Source organism: Micropterus dolomieu, linkage group LG14 (assembly GCF_021292245.1).
Source record: "Micropterus dolomieu isolate WLL.071019.BEF.003 ecotype Adirondacks linkage group LG14, ASM2129224v1, whole genome shotgun sequence".
NCBI lineage: Eukaryota > Metazoa > Chordata > Actinopteri > Centrarchiformes > Centrarchidae > Micropterus > Micropterus dolomieu.
The window spans coordinates 23177202-23196219 of NC_060163.1; the positions used below are offsets into that span (position 1 = coordinate 23177202).

Below are 19018 nucleotides of genomic sequence, written 5' to 3' on the forward strand. Positions count from 1 at the left end.
TTTTCCGCCGTTAGCCAATCACAAACAAGGGGTGGGAGAATGCTCGTGTCTGATTGGTTGAGCTGGCTCACCGATGAGAAAAGATCCAACAAAAGGATGGATGAGCCACAGGTGCACCTTGCAGTTCTCCAGACAAACGTGTGTGTAGGCGATGTAATAACAGGTAATTATTATAGAAAATTAAATTTAAATTTTAAAAATTCAAAACACCTGGCCTGAAAAAATCTAAATAATTAATTTTCTTTTTTGGAGCATTCAGAGAAATAAATTCCATCATACTACAAAACAAATGTTCTGTAGTTGTTAGACCTATATGAACAGTCATACCTTGGCATGATCATACAATGGCCTACTTGATTTATTTATTTCTATGACCTCTCTGACCTCTATGGTCTGATCATTTTAAGCATCTGGACACACCCTATCACAGCAGGTGTTCTGCACATGGAAACCTGCTGCAGTGTGACATCATTAACTGCAGCAATGCCTCAGATAATGTATTTTGTGAGGATGTGAATGATTCACTTTAAAACTCTTTAAAAAAAGCCGACTGATTCTTTGAATCAGATTTTGTTGTAGTGTCAAAACACTGTATATGATTAAAAATACATGAAGGGCTTACCAAAATGCAACTTGCAACTTTGACATTGTCTTTTTACCTCCCATCACAGTAAAAACCTGAGATGTCTTCATTTTTTAAATTCAATTATTTTTTATTTATTTTGTTTTATATCAACCTGTCACTATATGAACAATACTGTACAGTAGCCAAGTCTGTTGGCAAGGAACCAGATGCACATCCAATTTTTCTTTTTAAATATCATTTATTAAAAGTGTGCTACTAATTTATGTTGGCCTATCAAAAAAGAGAGAGGAGGGCAGCCCACTTGGATTTGTTTTTTGGTAGTATCTAATAATATCTTAAAGTCTAAGGGTGTTTAAACTGACCAACATTTAGCCTAAGTGTGTTGGGGACGATCATAACACACACATATTTATATATATACACACACACACACACAAAGAGTAGGTTCAACAAACTGGATCAGTACCACGACTTTGGCTCCCTCCTGTGTTTTTATCTCACACTGCAAAACAGAGGAGGGCTTGAGTTAAAAATGGCCTACGTTTCCCACAATGCAGCCCACTTGTCCACCCACAATGATGCCTTCAAAGACAATCGGAAACAAAGCCGCAAAGAGCTTATCACACATCACAAGTCATGTTTAGTTAGCTGTAATTGTTTTTGCAGACTTAATGTGTACTTTTTGTCACTTTGCAGCATCAAATTTATTCTAACAAGTGTTCATAATGCCTGTGTGAAGTGGATTAATAAAACAAAGTTCATTTACGTCTTGTACTCAACTACAATTATGAGGTAGTACTTGTAGGCTACTTTACTTAAGTAATTCCATTTCATGCTATTTTCTAATTTACTACATTTTGAAGGCATAAATTGTACTTTTTATTCTCTTATATTTGTTTAATCGCTTTAGTTACTAGTTATTTTGCAGATTTAGATTATTAATACATAACATAAACCAACTAATGAATGATGATGTAGGCCTATTATAGAAAAAAATTAAGATACTCATCAGTAAATATAGTAATTAAAGTGGCCCCACATTTACCATCAACATTAAAGTCGATCCAGTGGCAGAGGTTGAAGAAAAATCACCAGGAAATGCTGCTATAGGTAATTCATAATCGTACTTAAGTACTTGTACAAAGGTTGCCTGTTAGCATCAAAATATAGGCTACTAAAATTAAAAATAGTCATCATGTAGAATGGCTGGATAATGATGCTTTAATGTGTAAATCACCTTAAGAAGCCTATCTGTTTCTGTTTTAGTTTAGTTTTTTTGAATTTAATTCAAATATCAATTTTAACGTACTTTAAATGTACCTAAAATGTACACAAATTGTGTGGAAAATATAAAAACACATGAAATACACATTAAAAAACGTGTTTTTATAACAATGTATATAATTAGACTAAAGAAACTACAAGGCCTGGTCCTGGTTGATTTGGAAAATTAAAAAAACAATTAAATATTTCTACTGTAATATTTGAATCCCTTTATGAAACACACAATATATCAAACAAAATTGCATCTACTTAAGCTATTTGTCTAAAAAAGTACCAATTAACGTAACGTTTTAAATTTGTTATGTGGCATTTACGGGCCCGGCAGTACAAATGTCCGAGCAGCGCCTGAACGCAGCACAGAGACTGGCTGTTGGGAGCTGACGGTTGATCTCGATGTTGTGACGCGTGAGAGCAAACGTGAGTTTAATATTTTTATCCGGTCAATTCATCAACATTTTAGGTTTGTTAAAGAAGTTTGTAGTTAAAACAACATTGTGTGTCAAAGTAATCGATTTATATAATCTTTCGGGTGCGGTCTTTTTTTGCTAGCTCACTTTCGGTTTCTTTATTTTATGTGTTGTTTTCTACAGCTAACTGCCCTTTAAAAGTTTTTATAACCGGTTAAAAATTATCTCCTGTAGGGTGTGAGTCGTTTTATTATAGAATATCAGCATTTTAAGCTCCGGGAAAATCTTTTAGAGGTAATTATTAATGCGTAGTCAGTTTGGAAAAAAGTGAAACCAAGATTGTAGGTGCGCAAAAACAACAACAGGAACCATAAAAACCACCGCTGTTGTTATAACACCATCTTGTGGCGCCTGCTGTCGTCAGTCGGACAGACTCATGACATGTTTTCTCATCTGTCATTTACTGTAGCTCAGCATGGAGAGCTCCACACAGGCACCAGCCACTGACTCCTCAGCACGCACCTTCTCCCAGGTGGTGTTCAACGACATCCCCCACTCATACCCACCTTCAACCTCCGTCACCTGCTGCTACACCCTCACTGCCGCCTTCCAGCCCAACCCCAGGGACTGGGTGGGCATCTTTAAGGTGAGGAAACAACAACAACAACAACAAATGTGCTGTTTTGTAATTTCAATATCTCTCTGAGTTTTGTCAATTTTCTTTGTGCAGGTGGGGTGGAGCACAACAAAGGATTATCATACCTTTGTGTGGGTGGATCCCAGCCTGGATGTGTCAGGGCAGCAGTATGTGACAAGACAGGCTGTTTTTAAGGGTAAGAAACAGTTTCACTTTGACCTCAAGATGATAAAGTGTGGTCATGTTTGTTATGTACACTTCCCATCTGATGTGTAAACTGCCTCTTAAATCTGTTTTTATGAGCTGCTATGACACAGTCTGATCCTCTGGCTCTGCGTTGTTGACATACACACTCAGTGCCTTCATATTTGGTGCAGTGAAACCCTCTTTTCCAGGGGGTTTTAAAGTTGGGACCGTGAGTGTCTCTTCAGACAAAGCTTGGAAAAGGGTGCCCTCTCACACCCCATTAGTTTAGTTGCTTAGCCTCCCACTTTCTAAACCTCTGCTCTATGCAAACTAGAGTCAAATGTTTATTTATCAGCATTTCTAGATGAAACAAAGATATTCCGTTTCTGTAGCAAGTATCAATAACCACTCGCTTTTTCTTTGCGCCTTCTGCCACATCTACAGCTCATTTGTGTTTTTAAAGACCTATTTATCAGACTTTTCACAACTTTAGAGACGTTTAGGTGTAAATAATTCGATTTAGCTGTTTACATGGCTCTGTGTTAGGCATGCTTTCAAACTGTCACGGCTTACAGGGACACAAATGGAAAGGAGCCATCTTTAACATTATTACTTACACCTGTGCTTTTACTGCTATGACAAATAAGCTATGAAAAAAAAATATATTGCCGTGCTTCTATATCTTAATTAATGTATCTTTAACTTTTTCAACTGTGAGATCTGGGGGGAAAGTAAAGGAAGACAAAATAAATGACACCTTGAGAAAACAGACACATTGCCACCCAGGTAATTAGCTAAAGATGCCTCTGAGACATCGCATTAGTCTAAAGATTAAAAAGAGAGTACCAATATTACCCATCGTCTCTGTTTATGTATCTTATGAACTGTTGTGATGCTTGTTCATAATCTGTGCTGGAAGGTCATTTATAAATAAATAAAAATACCAGTAGTAACTGAGACAGCTGCTGGTGACTCCTTCATATGAAGCAATGTGTACTTGTGATCATTACAGATTAGGTCCTTAGTGTGGACTTTGACTGTGAGCAGTTCAGTTTCCTTCTCAGATTGCTTCATTTGAAAGGTTTTTAAAAGCCTGAAAAGAAAAAATGTCTATTATTTCACAAGACCAACATACTTTTATGTAAAAGATTTTTATTATTATTTTGTAATCCTTTTATTTATCTGGGGACCCCTCAGATTTACTTTGGGAGTCCCAACCCCCCCAACTGTGAAGCCTCCACATAAAGTATTTTGTCTTTTACAGGTGCCTCAATAAAAAGATTATTTCCAGTGAAAGATTTAACACATTTCCGAATTTCAAAAACACTTAAAAATCCTCTTGCAAAAGTAGTTTTACACATACAAGAAATGCTATGGTGTCCCGGTGCTTAACAATAAACATAAGAGGTAGAAAATATAAGAAAAAGATAAGGCAAGTACGGCATGTCAAGAATCAAAAATATAAAATTCACAATAAAATATGAAAAGAATAATAAATAATTATGTTTTAGAGATGGCTTTAAGGTTCAGCCAAAAAGGAACAAATCTAAGGTGTTAAAATAATAGTAGTATTAATCAATTAATCAATCGGCAACACTTCTGATAATCTGTTCATCTTTTCAGTTTTTTATTATTCAAAAAATGCAAAATTACTCTCCCTCAAAGCATAAACTGAATTATATTTTTGGTTGGACAAACAAAACAAGCAGTTAGAAGAAGAAATTGTGATGGGCACTCTTCTCTATTTTCTGATTTTAAGGTGTTGCTCTTTTCTCGTCCCATCAGATTACTACCTTCCTAAGGATGAGATCGAGTTCTACCAGTTCTGCTATGTGGACAGAGTCGGCCAAGTGCGAGGAGCCAGCACTCCCTTCTGTTTCAGAAACCCGGTGGAGCAGAGCATGGAGAGCAGCCCGGACGACGACCTCCTGGTTATCACAACACAGGTATCAAATGCAAATGACTCTATTTTAAACAGTTCAACACGGTGAAAATATTCTGTGTACAACAAATGACCGTTGTGGTAATACTCAACATGATTAGATCAGGTAGTATTTTTAAGCGTGCAGTCTGGTTATTGACTGATGATTAGACCTTTGTGCAGAATATGAAAACAGATGTGAGGCTGAAGCCACAAGTAAATAAAACTTTATATTGACTTTATGTGTTTTTTTGGAACCCAGGAACAGGTCGAGCAGAGCGTACGTGAGAAAACCGAACTGCAGAAAGAGTTGGATCAGATAAAGGAGGAAAATGAAACTTTAAAAAGAGCTCTGCAGACCGAACGGCAAGAAGCCGCCAGCTTAAAGGTCTGCTCATCTAATATATTGCTACAACTGAGAGATAATGAACACGTTTGCTCATTGCCCAATTGAGCAAATAGTTAAATAGGAATTGAACTTTGATTTTGACACAGTGTGATTTATTTCTACAGGGGCAGAATGAAGAGAACAAGAAAGAAATGAGTCAACTGCTCAAAGAAATGGATCAAATCAAGGAACAAAATGAAAACTTACAAAGCAACTTACAGCAGCAGCGGAAAGAAACGGACCGCTTAAAGGTTTGTTTTCGGTCCGTGTGTGAAAGCTAAACTCTACTACAGTATCAGTGTGGAAACCTAACTTTGATGTTGCTACTAGGAGGAGGCGTTGGCCCAAATGACAAAGCAGATGGAGATACAGCAACATAATGCGACGGAGCAGAAAAAAAGGAGTCAAAGCTTGACTTTAGATGAAGAATCAAAAAAAACTGGGGTAAGATAATTTTATCCGTGGGTTAAAGGCTCTGACAAAGTATTAATCCTTCGTTGTAACATTTATTTTTTTTTTTACTGGACATACGCTCAGGAGAAATACGACCGAGCTGTGATGAAGATCAACCAGCTCAAAGAGGAGCGTGAGGAGCTGACGAGAAGGTTTGATGCTCAAAGTGGGGAGATTAACCTGTGAGTCAAGTCCACACTTTTCCATCTGATTTCATTATTATACTTTTAGAACTCGTTGCATAATGTTTTCTGGCCGCTAACAGCTGTTTCTGTGTGTTTTAGGCTAAATTCCAAACTCAGAGAACAAGAAAGGGAACTGTTCAAAATGAAAGACAGCATCCAGCTCCTGCAGGTAAATCTACTTTGCCGTGTGGCGCTTTAACAAATACGGCTGACATAGTTTAATATTTTTCTTCCTGTCCCTCACATTAAAAGACCAAAACACTTTCTGACTTCCCTAGCCTGTCTTTGACACTCATACGTAAGCCCATTGGTTCCCACTGAAGATGTAATGCTGGTCGGAAATTTCCACGTCGAAATATCCGACCTCTGACCTCAAAGCATACCAGGTGCATGGTGGTGCATGATGCCGAAAGTGAACGAAAAACATGGCTGACTGTGACAAACTCTTTGTCAAGTGTGCACACAGTTGCACCCTCAGCAGCAGCCCCAGTGTTAATTAAAAGGATGTCCCTTTTTTTTTTTTTTTATACGTTAGCTACATCAGTTTTAATCCTCAAAAGTCAGTAAATGTTGTAGATTATGTTTTTTAAATGTTTCGGCATTTTTAACATTTTACTCAATAACTTGTGTAGACTTTCACGAGATTCTTTACTGTAATGAGCTACCTAATAACATCAGTTTACATGCAGAACAGGTTTTACTATACGATAGTATGAAATATTTTAATTTAAATACATGGAAATATACTTTATGTTACCTTTTTAGTTTATGGTTTACTATTTACAATCTGTGCTTCAATAGGGGCTGCCATTGTTGTGTTCGGCTGCTACTTGTGATGTCGGGGTACATACTGTATTTTTAATAAGTAGGACATCTGACTTCAAGTGGCGTCCCATTGTACTTTTTCTAGTTGGAGAATTTCCAGTTGCCTGGAACGCAGCATAAAAATTAGTCACAAAAAAAAGGAAGTGGTGCGTTTGCCGGGAACTATTTTCAGTGGCGGATTAATTCACATTTAGTGAATATTTCTGGCAGCAGGAAGCTGTATGTGGGACTGAATCAAAATGAACAGAAGCATCACCTTCAACATGTGACAAAATTTTCAGTTTTTCCCAAGGTCCCAAACACATTTCAGGAACCTCATAAATGAGCTGGCTCAGGTTTCACCGTGTGACCTACGTGTGAAAAATTATCAAACAATATCCCCTGTCTCGGTTCAGATACAGTCTTTGGCATCGGATGACACCTAAACTAGCTGCATTCACTGATGAAGACTGTGACGTGATGTAAAGATCCTAAAAAGCAGGAAGCAGACCTTTTTTAATTTAGATTATTTTAATAGACATACTATGAGTGTGTTCATGGTGATAAAGTAACATGAAGAGATATTACACACACAATAATACTTTTCATTGGGTTTGTTGACAAGAATAAAAGATTATTAAAAGCCTTATCCTTTAAGAGCAGTTAGTATAGGTAAAAGTACAGACCAAAACTTCTAACTGCTCTTGCCAGTAAAGCAGAATGCCATCACGTTAAATCACCTAAAAAATGAAATGCATTTCATTATAAACACTTCTAATATTATAAGTCATTGAGGTCAAGATAAGACAGGTCAGGTGACGATTATTTGGGTCCAGATCAGAACTTTGTTCCTGTATTCAAATGTGTGTGATTTACCTTTTGGCAGGTTGACCTTCAGAGCAGTGAGAAAGAGAAGGAGAGGCTCTCAGCAGAGCTGCGAAGGTCGCAAAACGTTGTGCAAAACATGGACGACCTGAAGAGTGAGAACCAGGAGTTACGTAGGAGGCTGTTGCAGGCGGAGGCTCTGCAGGACTGTCCAGATGACAGTCTAAGGGTGGGAACAAATTAAAACCGCAGCCGAATTAATTTCTTTTAATTACAAACAACAATAACATGATTTCCCTCTATGCTAAATGCTTAACGCTATGTCCTCCTCTTCAGGTGCAGTGTCAGACTCTTACCTGCCAGCTACAGGATACTCAGGCGAAGTTGGCGGCTGAGAAGGAGCAGTCAAAAAACATCAGTAGACGAGTTGAGGGTCTGGACAGAGAGCTCAGTCATGTCAAGGATCAGCTGGAGAATGTGATCTCATCATATGAGGAGGCACAACGGAAAAATAGCAAACAAGAGGTAAACTCAAGCAAAAATCTAGACGTTGATTGATTGTACTATGAGGCCAAAAGTATGTGGACAGTTTGGCTGGAGCTGTTTTTTGCTATTTTAAGCATTTTAAGCTGTTTTTAGATGCTTTTATTTATTATTTGGGTTCTCTGAAACTTTGAAGAAGGCTGTCCAAGAGGTGTGCATAAAACCAGATCCATAAAGTCTTTATAAGTTCTCCCAGCTGGTGTGGAAGAACTGGTCTACACAGAGCCTCAACCACATCCAACACCTCTGGGATAAACTGTATCACTGTCAGCCAGACCTCATTGTCACTAATGCTGTTGTGGCTGAATGGGAGCAGCTAGGTTCAAAAAGCTGGTGGAAAGACTTATAGCAGCAGATTAATGCCTGTTGTTTTGGAATAACATGTTCCACATACTTGAGGCCATATAGTGTATAAGTCATGTTTGAATTCTGCGTGTGTTGAAACAAAAACTGTGGCTTGTTTCCCTTCATTTTTCAGATACTGCTAAAGGAGGCGCATTTGATGATCGCAGATAAAGAAGGCATCATGGAAGAGAAGGAAGACCTCATCAGGCTCGTGAGACATGAGAAAGAAGAGCTGGCTAGAGAAAACCAGGTACGTTTACGCAAACAGTCTCGATCCACAGGGTCACTAAGTGATTTTAAACTGTACTTGTTTTGTTTTTTCTGTCAGAGTCTCATGAGTGATATCGAGCGGATGCGCAGTGCTTATGCTGAACTCCAAGCAGCTCCCCCTGCCGACTCATCATACATGCAGCCTGACATCCCCTCACCCCTTGACACCACTTCATCCATCCATGAATGGCAACAGCAGGAGACACCTGAAGAGGCTGAGCACCTGTATGAGACCATAGGTGAGTATCAGGCTCTGAAATACGCATTCATACGCGTAGGCGGGAATTACATTTTGCTGTTTTCAAAGCAGAAAAACGCCATAAAACATCAATTCCAGTCTGTTTTTTTTTTTCCAGTATAAAAGCACAAGTTAACTCAAATCACTGGATAAAATGAAACATTTTTCTACTTTGTGGTAGTGTTGGTAGTACTCCACATTTTTACTCGGTCTTGTCTCAGTCTCAATGTTTTGTTCCCGTTAACGACGGTCACCCCTCCCCGCGATGGTAAACATGGAAAAGTAGTGTTGAATAAAGATGCTTACGTTGATTTCAGCTCGTAGTGTTTGTATGTGGGTGTTTTTAATGGGAATGTGGATCTTTCAGATCACTTTGAGAAGTACCTGTGATCTCGTTCCACATTTTATTGTGCGTCATGTAATGTGGGGAACTGGCCTTGGTCTCTTTTTCAGAAACTCTGTCCTGGTTACTTGAGAGAATCTCTAGACCTCGGGAATGACAGACAAGACTAGCTTTTAGGGTTGGGCAATAGATACTGACAGACCACACACATTTTGCCATATCATTGAAAACATCTCTTAGACCTTAATGGGCAATTTAGCAAAAATCTGCTTTATGGAAATTTGGATTTTTATATGATCGATGTGATGACGTACATTGATTTGTCGGGTGTTTTATTTGTTGGATTAACCAAAAACAGACATACATCTCCTGATGTTTTACCCAGTAACTGTTTCCCCAATAGGTTTTCCAGAACTATATCAATATTTCAATAGAGGGATACAAAATTACATTTATAGAACAAGTTTCTCCCAAACAACAAAAGTCAGTGACAATAATCGTAAGCTGCATCTGTAGAATAAACAAGAATTGTTTTATCTGGTGTTAACCAATTTCTTCTTTCCTTGCAGGGAGTGTTGCAGACCCAGTAGAGGTAAGTCAAATGACTTCTCAGGAGTAATTTGTACGGTATTGGTATATCACCTGTCCCATCACTCATGTGATTCCTATCCAAAACATGAGTTATGTGTCATCTATTTGTATTTTCTCTCTCTAAACTTTCCAATCATGTTGTTGTTGAGCAAAGAAGCCCTTTGCATGTTTTCTCTGACACTATGAACACATTGTAAAAGTGGTAGATCATCTTAGCTTGAAATAACTTATACAAACAAACAAATTAAAGGTTAAAGCAACTGGACCCGAGGCAACTCTGGATAACAAATCTCCCTCCCTCACGTGGGCTCTGCATATCCACACATGAGCCTGAGAGTGACTCGTCTGTTTACAGTTTATTTTTGAAGCGGACTTAAAACATAATCCGCTCCCTATTATGTTACCACAGGCTAATAAGCTGTCTCTCCATTTCTATTCCCAGCAGTCGTTGGTGTGTCGTCACTGCCAGGAGAGCTTCCCCCTCATAACCCAACAGGAACTGGAGCAGCACGAGCAGAGTCACAGAGTCTGTCCCTTCTGCACGATGATCTGTGACAACATGGAGCAGTCTGTGTTTGAAGATCACGTCTACAGCCACGAGGTGTGAGAAAGTCACCGGGTGTGATTCAAAAGTCTGGAGGGGAAAAATGTCTTACAAGGTGGTTGGTCATGTGTAAAAGGACCACGCTGATATTTTTGCACAATTTACTGCAAATTACTGTTGACTATTTTCCAAAGCATACTGAAGTTTTCTACCATCCAACAGCTATTAGTGTCCATCGTGCGTTCAGTCTGCAGGAGAGCCAGCTGACTTGAACCCTGCCTGAGTTATGCAATCCATCACTGTGAACACAGTGTTCTCATTTATTTTGGTCAGATGTTATCACTGTTAGGCATTTAGTGGAGCTGGTTTTTAAAGGTCTGCAGTGGATTACCACACAACATTTTTGATATGTGCCAGTATGGTACCCCCAGAGTTTCTGTATCGAAAACACAAAACCCTTATTTTCTTTAAGCGAAGATGTATTTTGCCTAAAATAAGACACTGAATTCACATATTTTCTAATTACTTATAATTAAATCACCAGCAACAGTCCACTAGACACAAGTTTCTGGCTCTCCCTTCTTTAGTGTGTGTGTGTTAAGCACAAAACAAGTCTACGAACGTTCATGCGTGTAGTTTAGCCAGTTGTGAAATGTAAGATGAATATTTGCAATATTTGCTGTAATGGACTTGTGCTCATGGATGGTACATGTAGCACCCTAAAAGATCTTAAATATAATAGTTAGTAGAGCCCGTTTATCTCTTTGGTTTGTAGAAAAGTGGCAAAATTCTGATTTAAACCCTAAAGAAGTACTGATGTTCGATACCCAGCCCTACACAACTCGTTTATTATAATATAAATAGTACAAAAATAAAAGTAGGCTTGATGTTCACGGTTAAATTAATTTTAAACCTATCATATGCTTTGGAAAACTAACAGCAGTAAGGTATATATGATTTGGAGATATGCTTAAACAATGGAACGGTCCTTGAAGTCGATAAAATTGTAATTTTAAATAGCGACGGCACATTTAAAACTTGATATATTATTACACAATATAGCTTTGCACTTATCATCTGAGGAACTTCTGATCTACTATAACCAGATCATACTGATGTAAGTGTTTATTACCCAAGTTTCTGTAGATTTTAAAATGTACATGACAGAATGTATTGTTGATATGAGGCTGAGCAATGATCCAAAGTGAATTGATATCAATGATCAATTCAAATGAATAAATGTAAGTGCATTTTAAATCCTGCTAACGTAATAAAAGTTGAGTTAAACTGCTAGAAGGCAGCCGGTGTAGTCTTTTCTTTCAAAGTTACTGTTTATGCATGAAAACTTAAACAATTACTTGTTCTGTACATTGAGTATCACCCTCAAACAGACACCAGCAAGACGACATAAGATCTCAGACTGAACTTCAGTGGAGTGGAAATCAAACTGCTCTCAGTGACTCCAACAATGTCAGTGCACACGTTGCATAATAGATGGTACTGAGGAGGCGATGAGGAAAGTTTTCCCTCTTTGTGTCCAGAAAATGATATCAGAGGAAGTCCATCCAGCCTGCCAGTTCCATCACACGAGCCTTCCCACCAGGCACAGTTTTGTTTACTAACAGGTCTCTAAAGCCGCCACCAGCTAGCGGTCCAGGTACCCCCTGTCATTTCTTAAGGTGTCATCTGATTGGCCTCCTCTGGTGTGACGTCACGCGAGGTTATCTCTGAGAAGAGGGCTGGCAGCCAGTACTGTGCTTCTCCAGCTGCCTGAGAGTCCAGCCAAGCCAAGCCTTCTTTCAGCAGGTGATCCTGGATATGTGAGAGGTGGTCGAAGGTGATGCACTTTACAGAGTTTCTGCAGGGTTTCTTCAACTTAAATTTAAGACTTGAATGTAATTTAATACTTTTTTCCACTATCATATCGAACAACATTTAAAAATATGATGGAAAAGGACAACGTGGCGTAGAATTAGTTATTATAGTACTATAATTTTGGGGCTGCAACTAAAAAAAAATTCATAATCGATTAGTCTGTTGTTTATCTTCTATTAATTGTTTAAAAAAAATTTAACTTTGAAAGTTAAGTATAACATCTTCAATTTGCCTGTTTTGTCCAACCGACATACCAAAAACCCAAAGGTAATCAATTGTTGTCGTATATGACACAGAAAGCATCAAGTCCTCTCATTTGAGAAGCTCAAACCACAGATTATTTGGCATGTTTGCCTAAAAAAATAACTGAAATGTTTCATCAATTATGAAAACAGTTGCCAATAACTTTTCTGACGATCAACCAACCAACTGACTAATCACTGTAGCTGTAAATAATTCATAATGATAATTAACCTTGAGCGGGAAAATGGACAGATGGATTAATGAATGCAAATTAATTAAAAGATATTTTCTAAAAAGTGACACCTGCCCATTATGAGACGACGACCTTTCTAACGATGCTTCACAACAACCCACAATCGGATACAAAACTTTTTAACTAACATTACCACCGACTGCAGGCAAGAGACCATGAAAATTGCATTTTACAACGTTTTAATATCTTCTACGATATTGCTCAAGACCTGCAGGAACTCTGCTTTAAAGCAGGAGTCGTCAAACGTTACATAGTGACCTGAAATGAGCCGATATGCACTTACCAAGACGTGACAAGCTCGCTCCTTCTCCCATTTTAGACTGCCCTTGATCTCACTCACTGTGACGTAGCCCTTTTTCTACAAATTAACAAAGAAACAAACGGCCATAAGAACAAATAGTAAACCCACAATCTGTAAAACTGGTGGCTACATCGATCTATTAAAAGGAATGAACATACAGTAAAACATTTGTTTTATTCAAACATGACAGGAACATTACAGATAATGCTGCAAAGCTCACGCAATATTTAGCACCTGGTGCAGCAGAGGGAGGAAGAAAAGTGGAAGATAGTGGCGAAAATCTCAAGTGACGGACTTTAAAACATGTTTTGCTGTTGAATTACTTTATAGCCCTGTTACTTTAGTGTTTCTAAAACTTTTTATCCACACTGTGCTCCCTATTTTTTTAATTAACCAACTACTTAAAAAGATTTTTTTTCTTAAAACAAATACTTAAATGCCAAAATCTACATTAAAACTGTTTTTGGTCATAAGATTTGCTCCGGTCTATACTGGCTTCTAAACATGATTTAAATGCAAGTGGTGGAGAACAAAATCCACAGTCTTAGTTTGTTGTTTAAATATGTTCTAAAGTTGAGCTAATAAGAGGTATTGAAAGAAAAACATGAAATCTATACAAGTTGTGATCTTACCCACTGCAGCTCAGGTAGGAAACAAAGAGGGATTTTGGAAGAGACTCACTTTGTGTGTCCAACTCCGCTAAAGCCAGATTTTAGCTTCAGCTGGATTTATTTTTACACAGAACAATGACTGTGGATTTTGTCCTCCATCACTTACACTGAAATCGCATCACGACAGTTTGTACAGGAGAAACGTTTAAAGACCAAAAAAACTCTTTCAACCTACATATGGGCATTGATGCGAGTAGTGTTTAACCAGACTTGAACCCATTTTTAACCTGTTCTTTAATTTGGCAAATGCAATGAACTCTTGGAGAACAAGACAGACTTGGTCATGTTCGTCATATTTTGGACATAACTGATGTGTCTTCTCAATAAGCATGAATCAGCTTCTTTCAAGTTTACATCCTCTGCACAAACACACACCCTCCCCCGAGTCATTTTGAGAAGTACTGGCTTTGACTACTTGACGACCCCTGTGAATGGGAACTCACCAGTCCATTAAATGCTGTAGATCCCATAATACATCCTCTCCTCAATCTCCTCATTTATTAGTTAGAATATAAATGTATGCTGCCTGTTTTAAGAGTTTAGTATAAATGTTACCGCCTACAGTACAACTGCACCCAAGCACAGTTAAAATTTACTCACATATAGTATGTAAATATGGCTGAATGTGTATCCTCTAAGCTAGAGTTAAACAGATAAATCAGCCGATAAGTAAAAGAAACTGCAGTAAAGAAATGCCAAAGTATGTTTTGGGTAATTTAGACACAGCTGAAGCATTTTAATGTTACTGCCACTGCATTTGATTCAAACTGGTGTCATGTTGGACTTCGGACTTAACAAACATGAGACCCGACATATAAAACTGCAGACACATTTACATAATGTGAAGTGGAAGTCTACAAGAGTCTCTATACTGATAAAGACTACATGAGTTCAGTACCGCAGAGTTTTGAAAATGTCGATAAAAACAACAGAATCTGAGTGAAAATTTAGTTAACAAAGCACATAATATCTTAATTTGTGATCAACAAAGCTGTGACATATCTGATATATATGAAAATCAACCCGGGAGCTGCGTCTCACCTCGGCCAGCTGTAGAACTACAGTATGGTCCATGTTGAGCTCTGCTGGGACTGACTGGACCAAGTAGGAACCACCAACAGGAATCACCCCAAAGCCATTTCCCATCACCTTCAGTTTCTTAATGGCTCTCATCAGGTCGTCTCTGGGAAGCACAAATTTAACGATTTCAATAATCATACAAATCGAGGCCGACACATGGGCATTTAATAATCCAAATTTGACTTCTAGATGAGTAAGAAAAGTGTGTTCTTGGATAATAGATAGTGCAGTTGTGTAAATACAGATCAAATAAAGCAGAACATTCTCTGCTTTTCTGTTTTATTTAATTAGTGACACTTACTGGCTCACGTCCTGAGCGTATTTACCTCTTCCCTTCAGTACTCTCTGATGGAGTTCATCCAAAGTAATAAGCCCTGAAAGGAAATACACGTAAACATTATTTATCATCGTGTCTACTTCAGGCAGGAGTCACTGTATATTTACTGTGCTGACATGCATGATAACGAGGATGGAGTTGAGATCTTCACCTCCTCGTTACAATCAAACATTTATTACCCAGACAAATTACAAACCTCCATTTCTGTGTTTCAGGGCGAGGCACACTTCAATAATCTGTACACCGAGCTCATAGTAGAAGTCACCTACGCCAAGCATCTCAGACCAAAAACCTTTGCCAGCTGTGGAAGAAAAAGAGGTTTAAAGGATATTTAAAACATATGATTTCAACATTTTTACAAATTATGTTGCATATGTTTCTCACAGGCAAGTGGGTCAACTCCAATGGTGGCACACATTTCCTGAAACTGAACCCTGAACTCGGAGCTCTTTCGGATTTCTTGTTTATGCTTGCTGGCAAACTCCTCCAGGTTGGACTTGAAGGTCTCCAACTGCTTAGACATCTGTCAGAAAAACAGAAACGGTAATTAAATGATGCAAATAAAATAAATGCATGGCTGTGACAGTGTTGTGACTGGAAGCAGGGACAGTACAAGGGTTGCAATGGTATGAGATTTTCAAGGTTTCATGGTATTACACTATTAGTAGTGGTATCACCAGTTACTATGACCCTTAAATGAATGAAAACAGAAAGGTTCTTTGGTTAAACAAGTACTTATTATACACTGTGTCCTGACAGACATGAAACTTGACATTATCTTAAAATATATATATTTTTTAACAACACTAACACGGTAGAATTGTTACATGGATAAATCTGATGCTTTTTTTTAAGTGAAACTCTTTAATCTATTGGCATCTAAAGAGTCTTTTCAGTGTTTTTAATTTAAAAAAAATAAAAAACAATAGGAGAGAACTCACTTGGACAATCTGGTCCTCTGCAAGAACAGTTCCTCTTTCCTTATATTTGGCCTAAAGAGGAGAAATAACCACAGGTGAGCCGTGAAGGTAAGTTACCTGTCCAACACAAATGTTCAGTAACAAACTGTAACGTTACCTCTGCGAGCTTCTTTTTGGCAATAGCTCCCGCACCAACACCTCTCCGATGCATTTTCCTGATGTCTGGTACACAAATAAACGCAGACTCTAAACTACGAGTGTGTCTATTGTTGATTAATATCAGGTAAGATGCTTTTAAGGTTGTAGGTGAGTAATAAAAGTAAGCTAGCTAAAATAACATCAACGTTAGCCGGACGATTTTTCTTGTTGTTGTCACCAACTCTCCTCCTCAAAACGCGCTTCTTCGACAACTTTATCTTTCACATTAGTAGCCCGATAGTAAATTAAACTTAAGAAGGATTAAAAAGTGCCGTTTTCGGGACATGTAGCGATAAAAAAACAGCTACTTTAAGACATTAATGTTCCCATTTTGAGTGCACGGAAGTAAAGTTCTTCCTGGTTGGTGACGTCAACGATTTATTTTATACCGCCCCCTGGTGTCTCGGCGGAAATGACAGGCCAGCAACATTTGAAATGATTTATACACAACTAACATGTCAAAGTCGAAGTGGGGGAGACAACAATTAACAACAGAATAAATCAGTTAATAAAGGTGAAGTGTCAGTAGTAGCAGAGTCTACTGTAGCAAATCTAATTTCCTGTGAAGAATCAATAAAGTGTCTATCTGTCTGTCTCTCTGTCTATCTATCTATCTATCTATCTATCTATCTATCTATCTGTCTGTCTCTCTGTCTCTCTATCTATCTATCTATCTATCTATCTATCTATCTATCTATCTATCTATCTATCTGTCTCTCTGTCTATCTATCTATCTATCTATCTGTCTCTCTGTCTCTCTATCTATCTATCTATCTATCTATCTATCTGTCTCTCTGTCTATCTATCTGTCTCTCTGTCTATCTATCTGTCTATCTGTCTCTCTATCTATCTATCTATCTATCTATCTATCTATCTATCTATCTGTCTCTCTGTCTATCTATCTATCTATCTGTCTGTCTCTCTGTCTATCTATCTGTCTCTCTGTCTATCTATCTATCTATCTGTCTCTCTGTCTCTCTATCTATCTATTTATCTATCTGTCTCTCTGTCTATCTATCTATCTATCTATCTATCTATCTATCTATCTATCTGTCTCTCTATCTATCTATCTATCTATCTATCTATCTATCTATCTATCTATCTATCTATCTATCTATCTGTCTCTCTGTCTATCTATCTATCTATCTGTCTGTCTCTCTGTCTATCTATCTATCTATCTATCTATCTGTCTCTCTGTCTCTCTGTCTATCTATCTATCTATCTGTCTCTCTGTCTCTCTGTCTATCTATCTATCTATCTATCTATCTATCTGTCTGTCTCTCTGTCTCTCTGTCTATCTATCTATCTATCTGTCTATCTATCTGTCTATCTGTCTGTCTCTCTGTCTATCTATCTATCTATCTATCTATCTATCTCTCTGTCTATCTATCTATCTATCTGTCTGTCTCTCTGTCTATCTATCTATCTATCTGTCTCTCTGTCTATCTATCTATCTATCTGTCTGTCTCTCTGTCTATCTATCTATCTATCTATCTATCTGTCTCTCTGTCTCTCTGTCTATCTATCTATCTATCTGTCTGTCTCTCTGTCTATCTATCTATCTATCTATCTGTCTCTCTGTCTATCTATCTATCTATCTGTCTGTCTCTCTGTCTATCTATCTATCTATCTATCTATCTGTCTCTCTGTCTCTCTGTCTATCTATCTATCTATCTATCTATCTATCTATCTATCTATCTATCTGTCTGTCTCTCTGTCTCTCTATCTCTCTATCTATCTATCTATCTATCTGTCTCTCTGTCTCTCTGTCTATCTATCTATCTATCTATCTATCTATCTATCTATCTATCTGTCTGTCTCTCTGTCTCTCTGTCTATCTATCTGTCTATCTGTCTATCTATCTGTCTATCTATCTATCTATCTATCTATCTATCTATCTATCTATCTGTCTGTCTCTCTATCTCTCTGTCTATCTATCTGTCTGTCTCTCTGTCTATCTATCTGTCTATCTATCTGTCTATCTATCTATCTATCTATCTATCTATCTATCTATCTATCTGTCTGTCTCTCTATCTCTCTATCTATCTATCTATCTATCTATCTATCTATCTATCTATCTATCTGTCTATCTGTCTATCTATCTGTCTATCTATCTATCTATCAATCTATCTATCTTTAATTTAAATAATGTATAGCCTACCTCCCCAGAAAGGACCACAATGGAAATAAGCTTTTTGGCTTTATTGTGTTTTTTATCCTTTTGATTGCCACTTTTATAGTAATAATCAATAAAGAAGGTGAATCAATCAATTAAAGTACTTGATTATTAGTACAGAAAATATTTATGTTATCAGCAAAATGTACTTAAATAATAAGTAAAAATCTAGGAAATTTAACTTTCAGTAATCAATGCTATATATAATATTAATGCATCAATGCGTAAGCACAAATCTTACTGCTGTAGATCAAAGTTTTAACTATTTTATAGGTATTATATACAGTAAGGTACTTTAATCCATTGGTTCACAGCTCAGGGTCTGGCACATCAAACAGCTCCCAAGATAAATCTGAGTGTTCGTGAGATGATTAAGAAGATAAAACTAAGTTCTGTGCCCCATATTTGTACATA

The 19018-nt window shown here is 37.6% G+C and overlaps 2 protein-coding genes across 4 annotated transcripts; one reads left to right on the top strand and one right to left on the bottom strand.

Moving 5' to 3' along the window:
* Positions 1-2214: 2214 nt before the first annotated feature.
* calcoco2 (calcium binding and coiled-coil domain 2) lies at positions 2215-11843 on the top strand. 3 transcript variants are annotated; one of them, XM_046068458.1, is made up of 15 exons: positions 2215-2287; positions 2747-2923; positions 3008-3110; positions 4886-5046; positions 5284-5409; positions 5535-5660; positions 5740-5853; positions 5947-6044; positions 6147-6216; positions 7738-7905; positions 8013-8201; positions 8698-8814; positions 8893-9073; positions 9985-10007; positions 10449-11843. In XM_046068458.1, the coding sequence occupies exons 2-15, from the start codon at positions 2753-2755 to the stop codon at positions 10611-10613; spliced, it is 1812 nt and encodes a 603-aa protein (XP_045924414.1). In that variant the 5' UTR covers positions 2215-2287; positions 2747-2752; the 3' UTR covers positions 10614-11843. The 3 variants fall into 3 exon arrangements, with proteins under 3 accessions (XP_045924414.1, XP_045924413.1, XP_045924415.1); XM_046068457.1 differs by lacking the exon at positions 2215-2287 and adding an exon at positions 2604-2622; XM_046068459.1 differs by lacking the exon at positions 2215-2287 and adding an exon at positions 2604-2622 and having other exon boundaries at positions 10452-11843.
* Positions 11661-16784, bottom strand: snf8 (SNF8 subunit of ESCRT-II). The gene is made up of 8 exons (XM_046068460.1): positions 16388-16784; positions 16252-16302; positions 15695-15833; positions 15507-15611; positions 15275-15347; positions 14935-15076; positions 13205-13279; positions 11661-12362 (listed from the first exon to the last, which is right to left on the bottom strand). The coding sequence occupies exons 1-8, from the start codon at positions 16439-16441 to the stop codon at positions 12225-12227; spliced, it is 777 nt and encodes a 258-aa protein (XP_045924416.1). The 5' UTR covers positions 16442-16784; the 3' UTR covers positions 11661-12224.
* Positions 16785-19018: the final 2234 nt, after the last annotated feature.

Coding starts and splice junctions, on each gene's coding strand:
- calcoco2 (XM_046068458.1), top strand. CDS start 2,753: ATGGAGAGCTCCACACAGGCACCAGCCACTGACTCCTCAGCACGCACC. Junction 6,217..7,737: donor ACAGCATCCAGCTCCTGCAG/GTAAATCTACTT, acceptor ACCTTTTGGCAG/GTTGACCTTCAGAGCAGTGA. Junction 10,008..10,448: donor GTGTTGCAGACCCAGTAGAG/GTAAGTCAAATG, acceptor TTCTATTCCCAG/CAGTCGTTGGTGTGTCGTCA.
- snf8 (XM_046068460.1), bottom strand. CDS start 16,441: ATGCATCGGAGAGGTGTTGGTGCGGGAGCTATTGCCAAAAAGAAGCTC. Junction 15,348..15,506: donor CCTGAAACACAGAAATGGAG/GTTTGTAATTTG, acceptor ATTTCCTTTCAG/GGCTTATTACTTTGGATGAA. Junction 13,280..14,934: donor TAGTTCTACAGCTGGCCGAG/GTGAGACGCAGC, acceptor GTTAATTTGTAG/AAAAAGGGCTACGTCACAGT.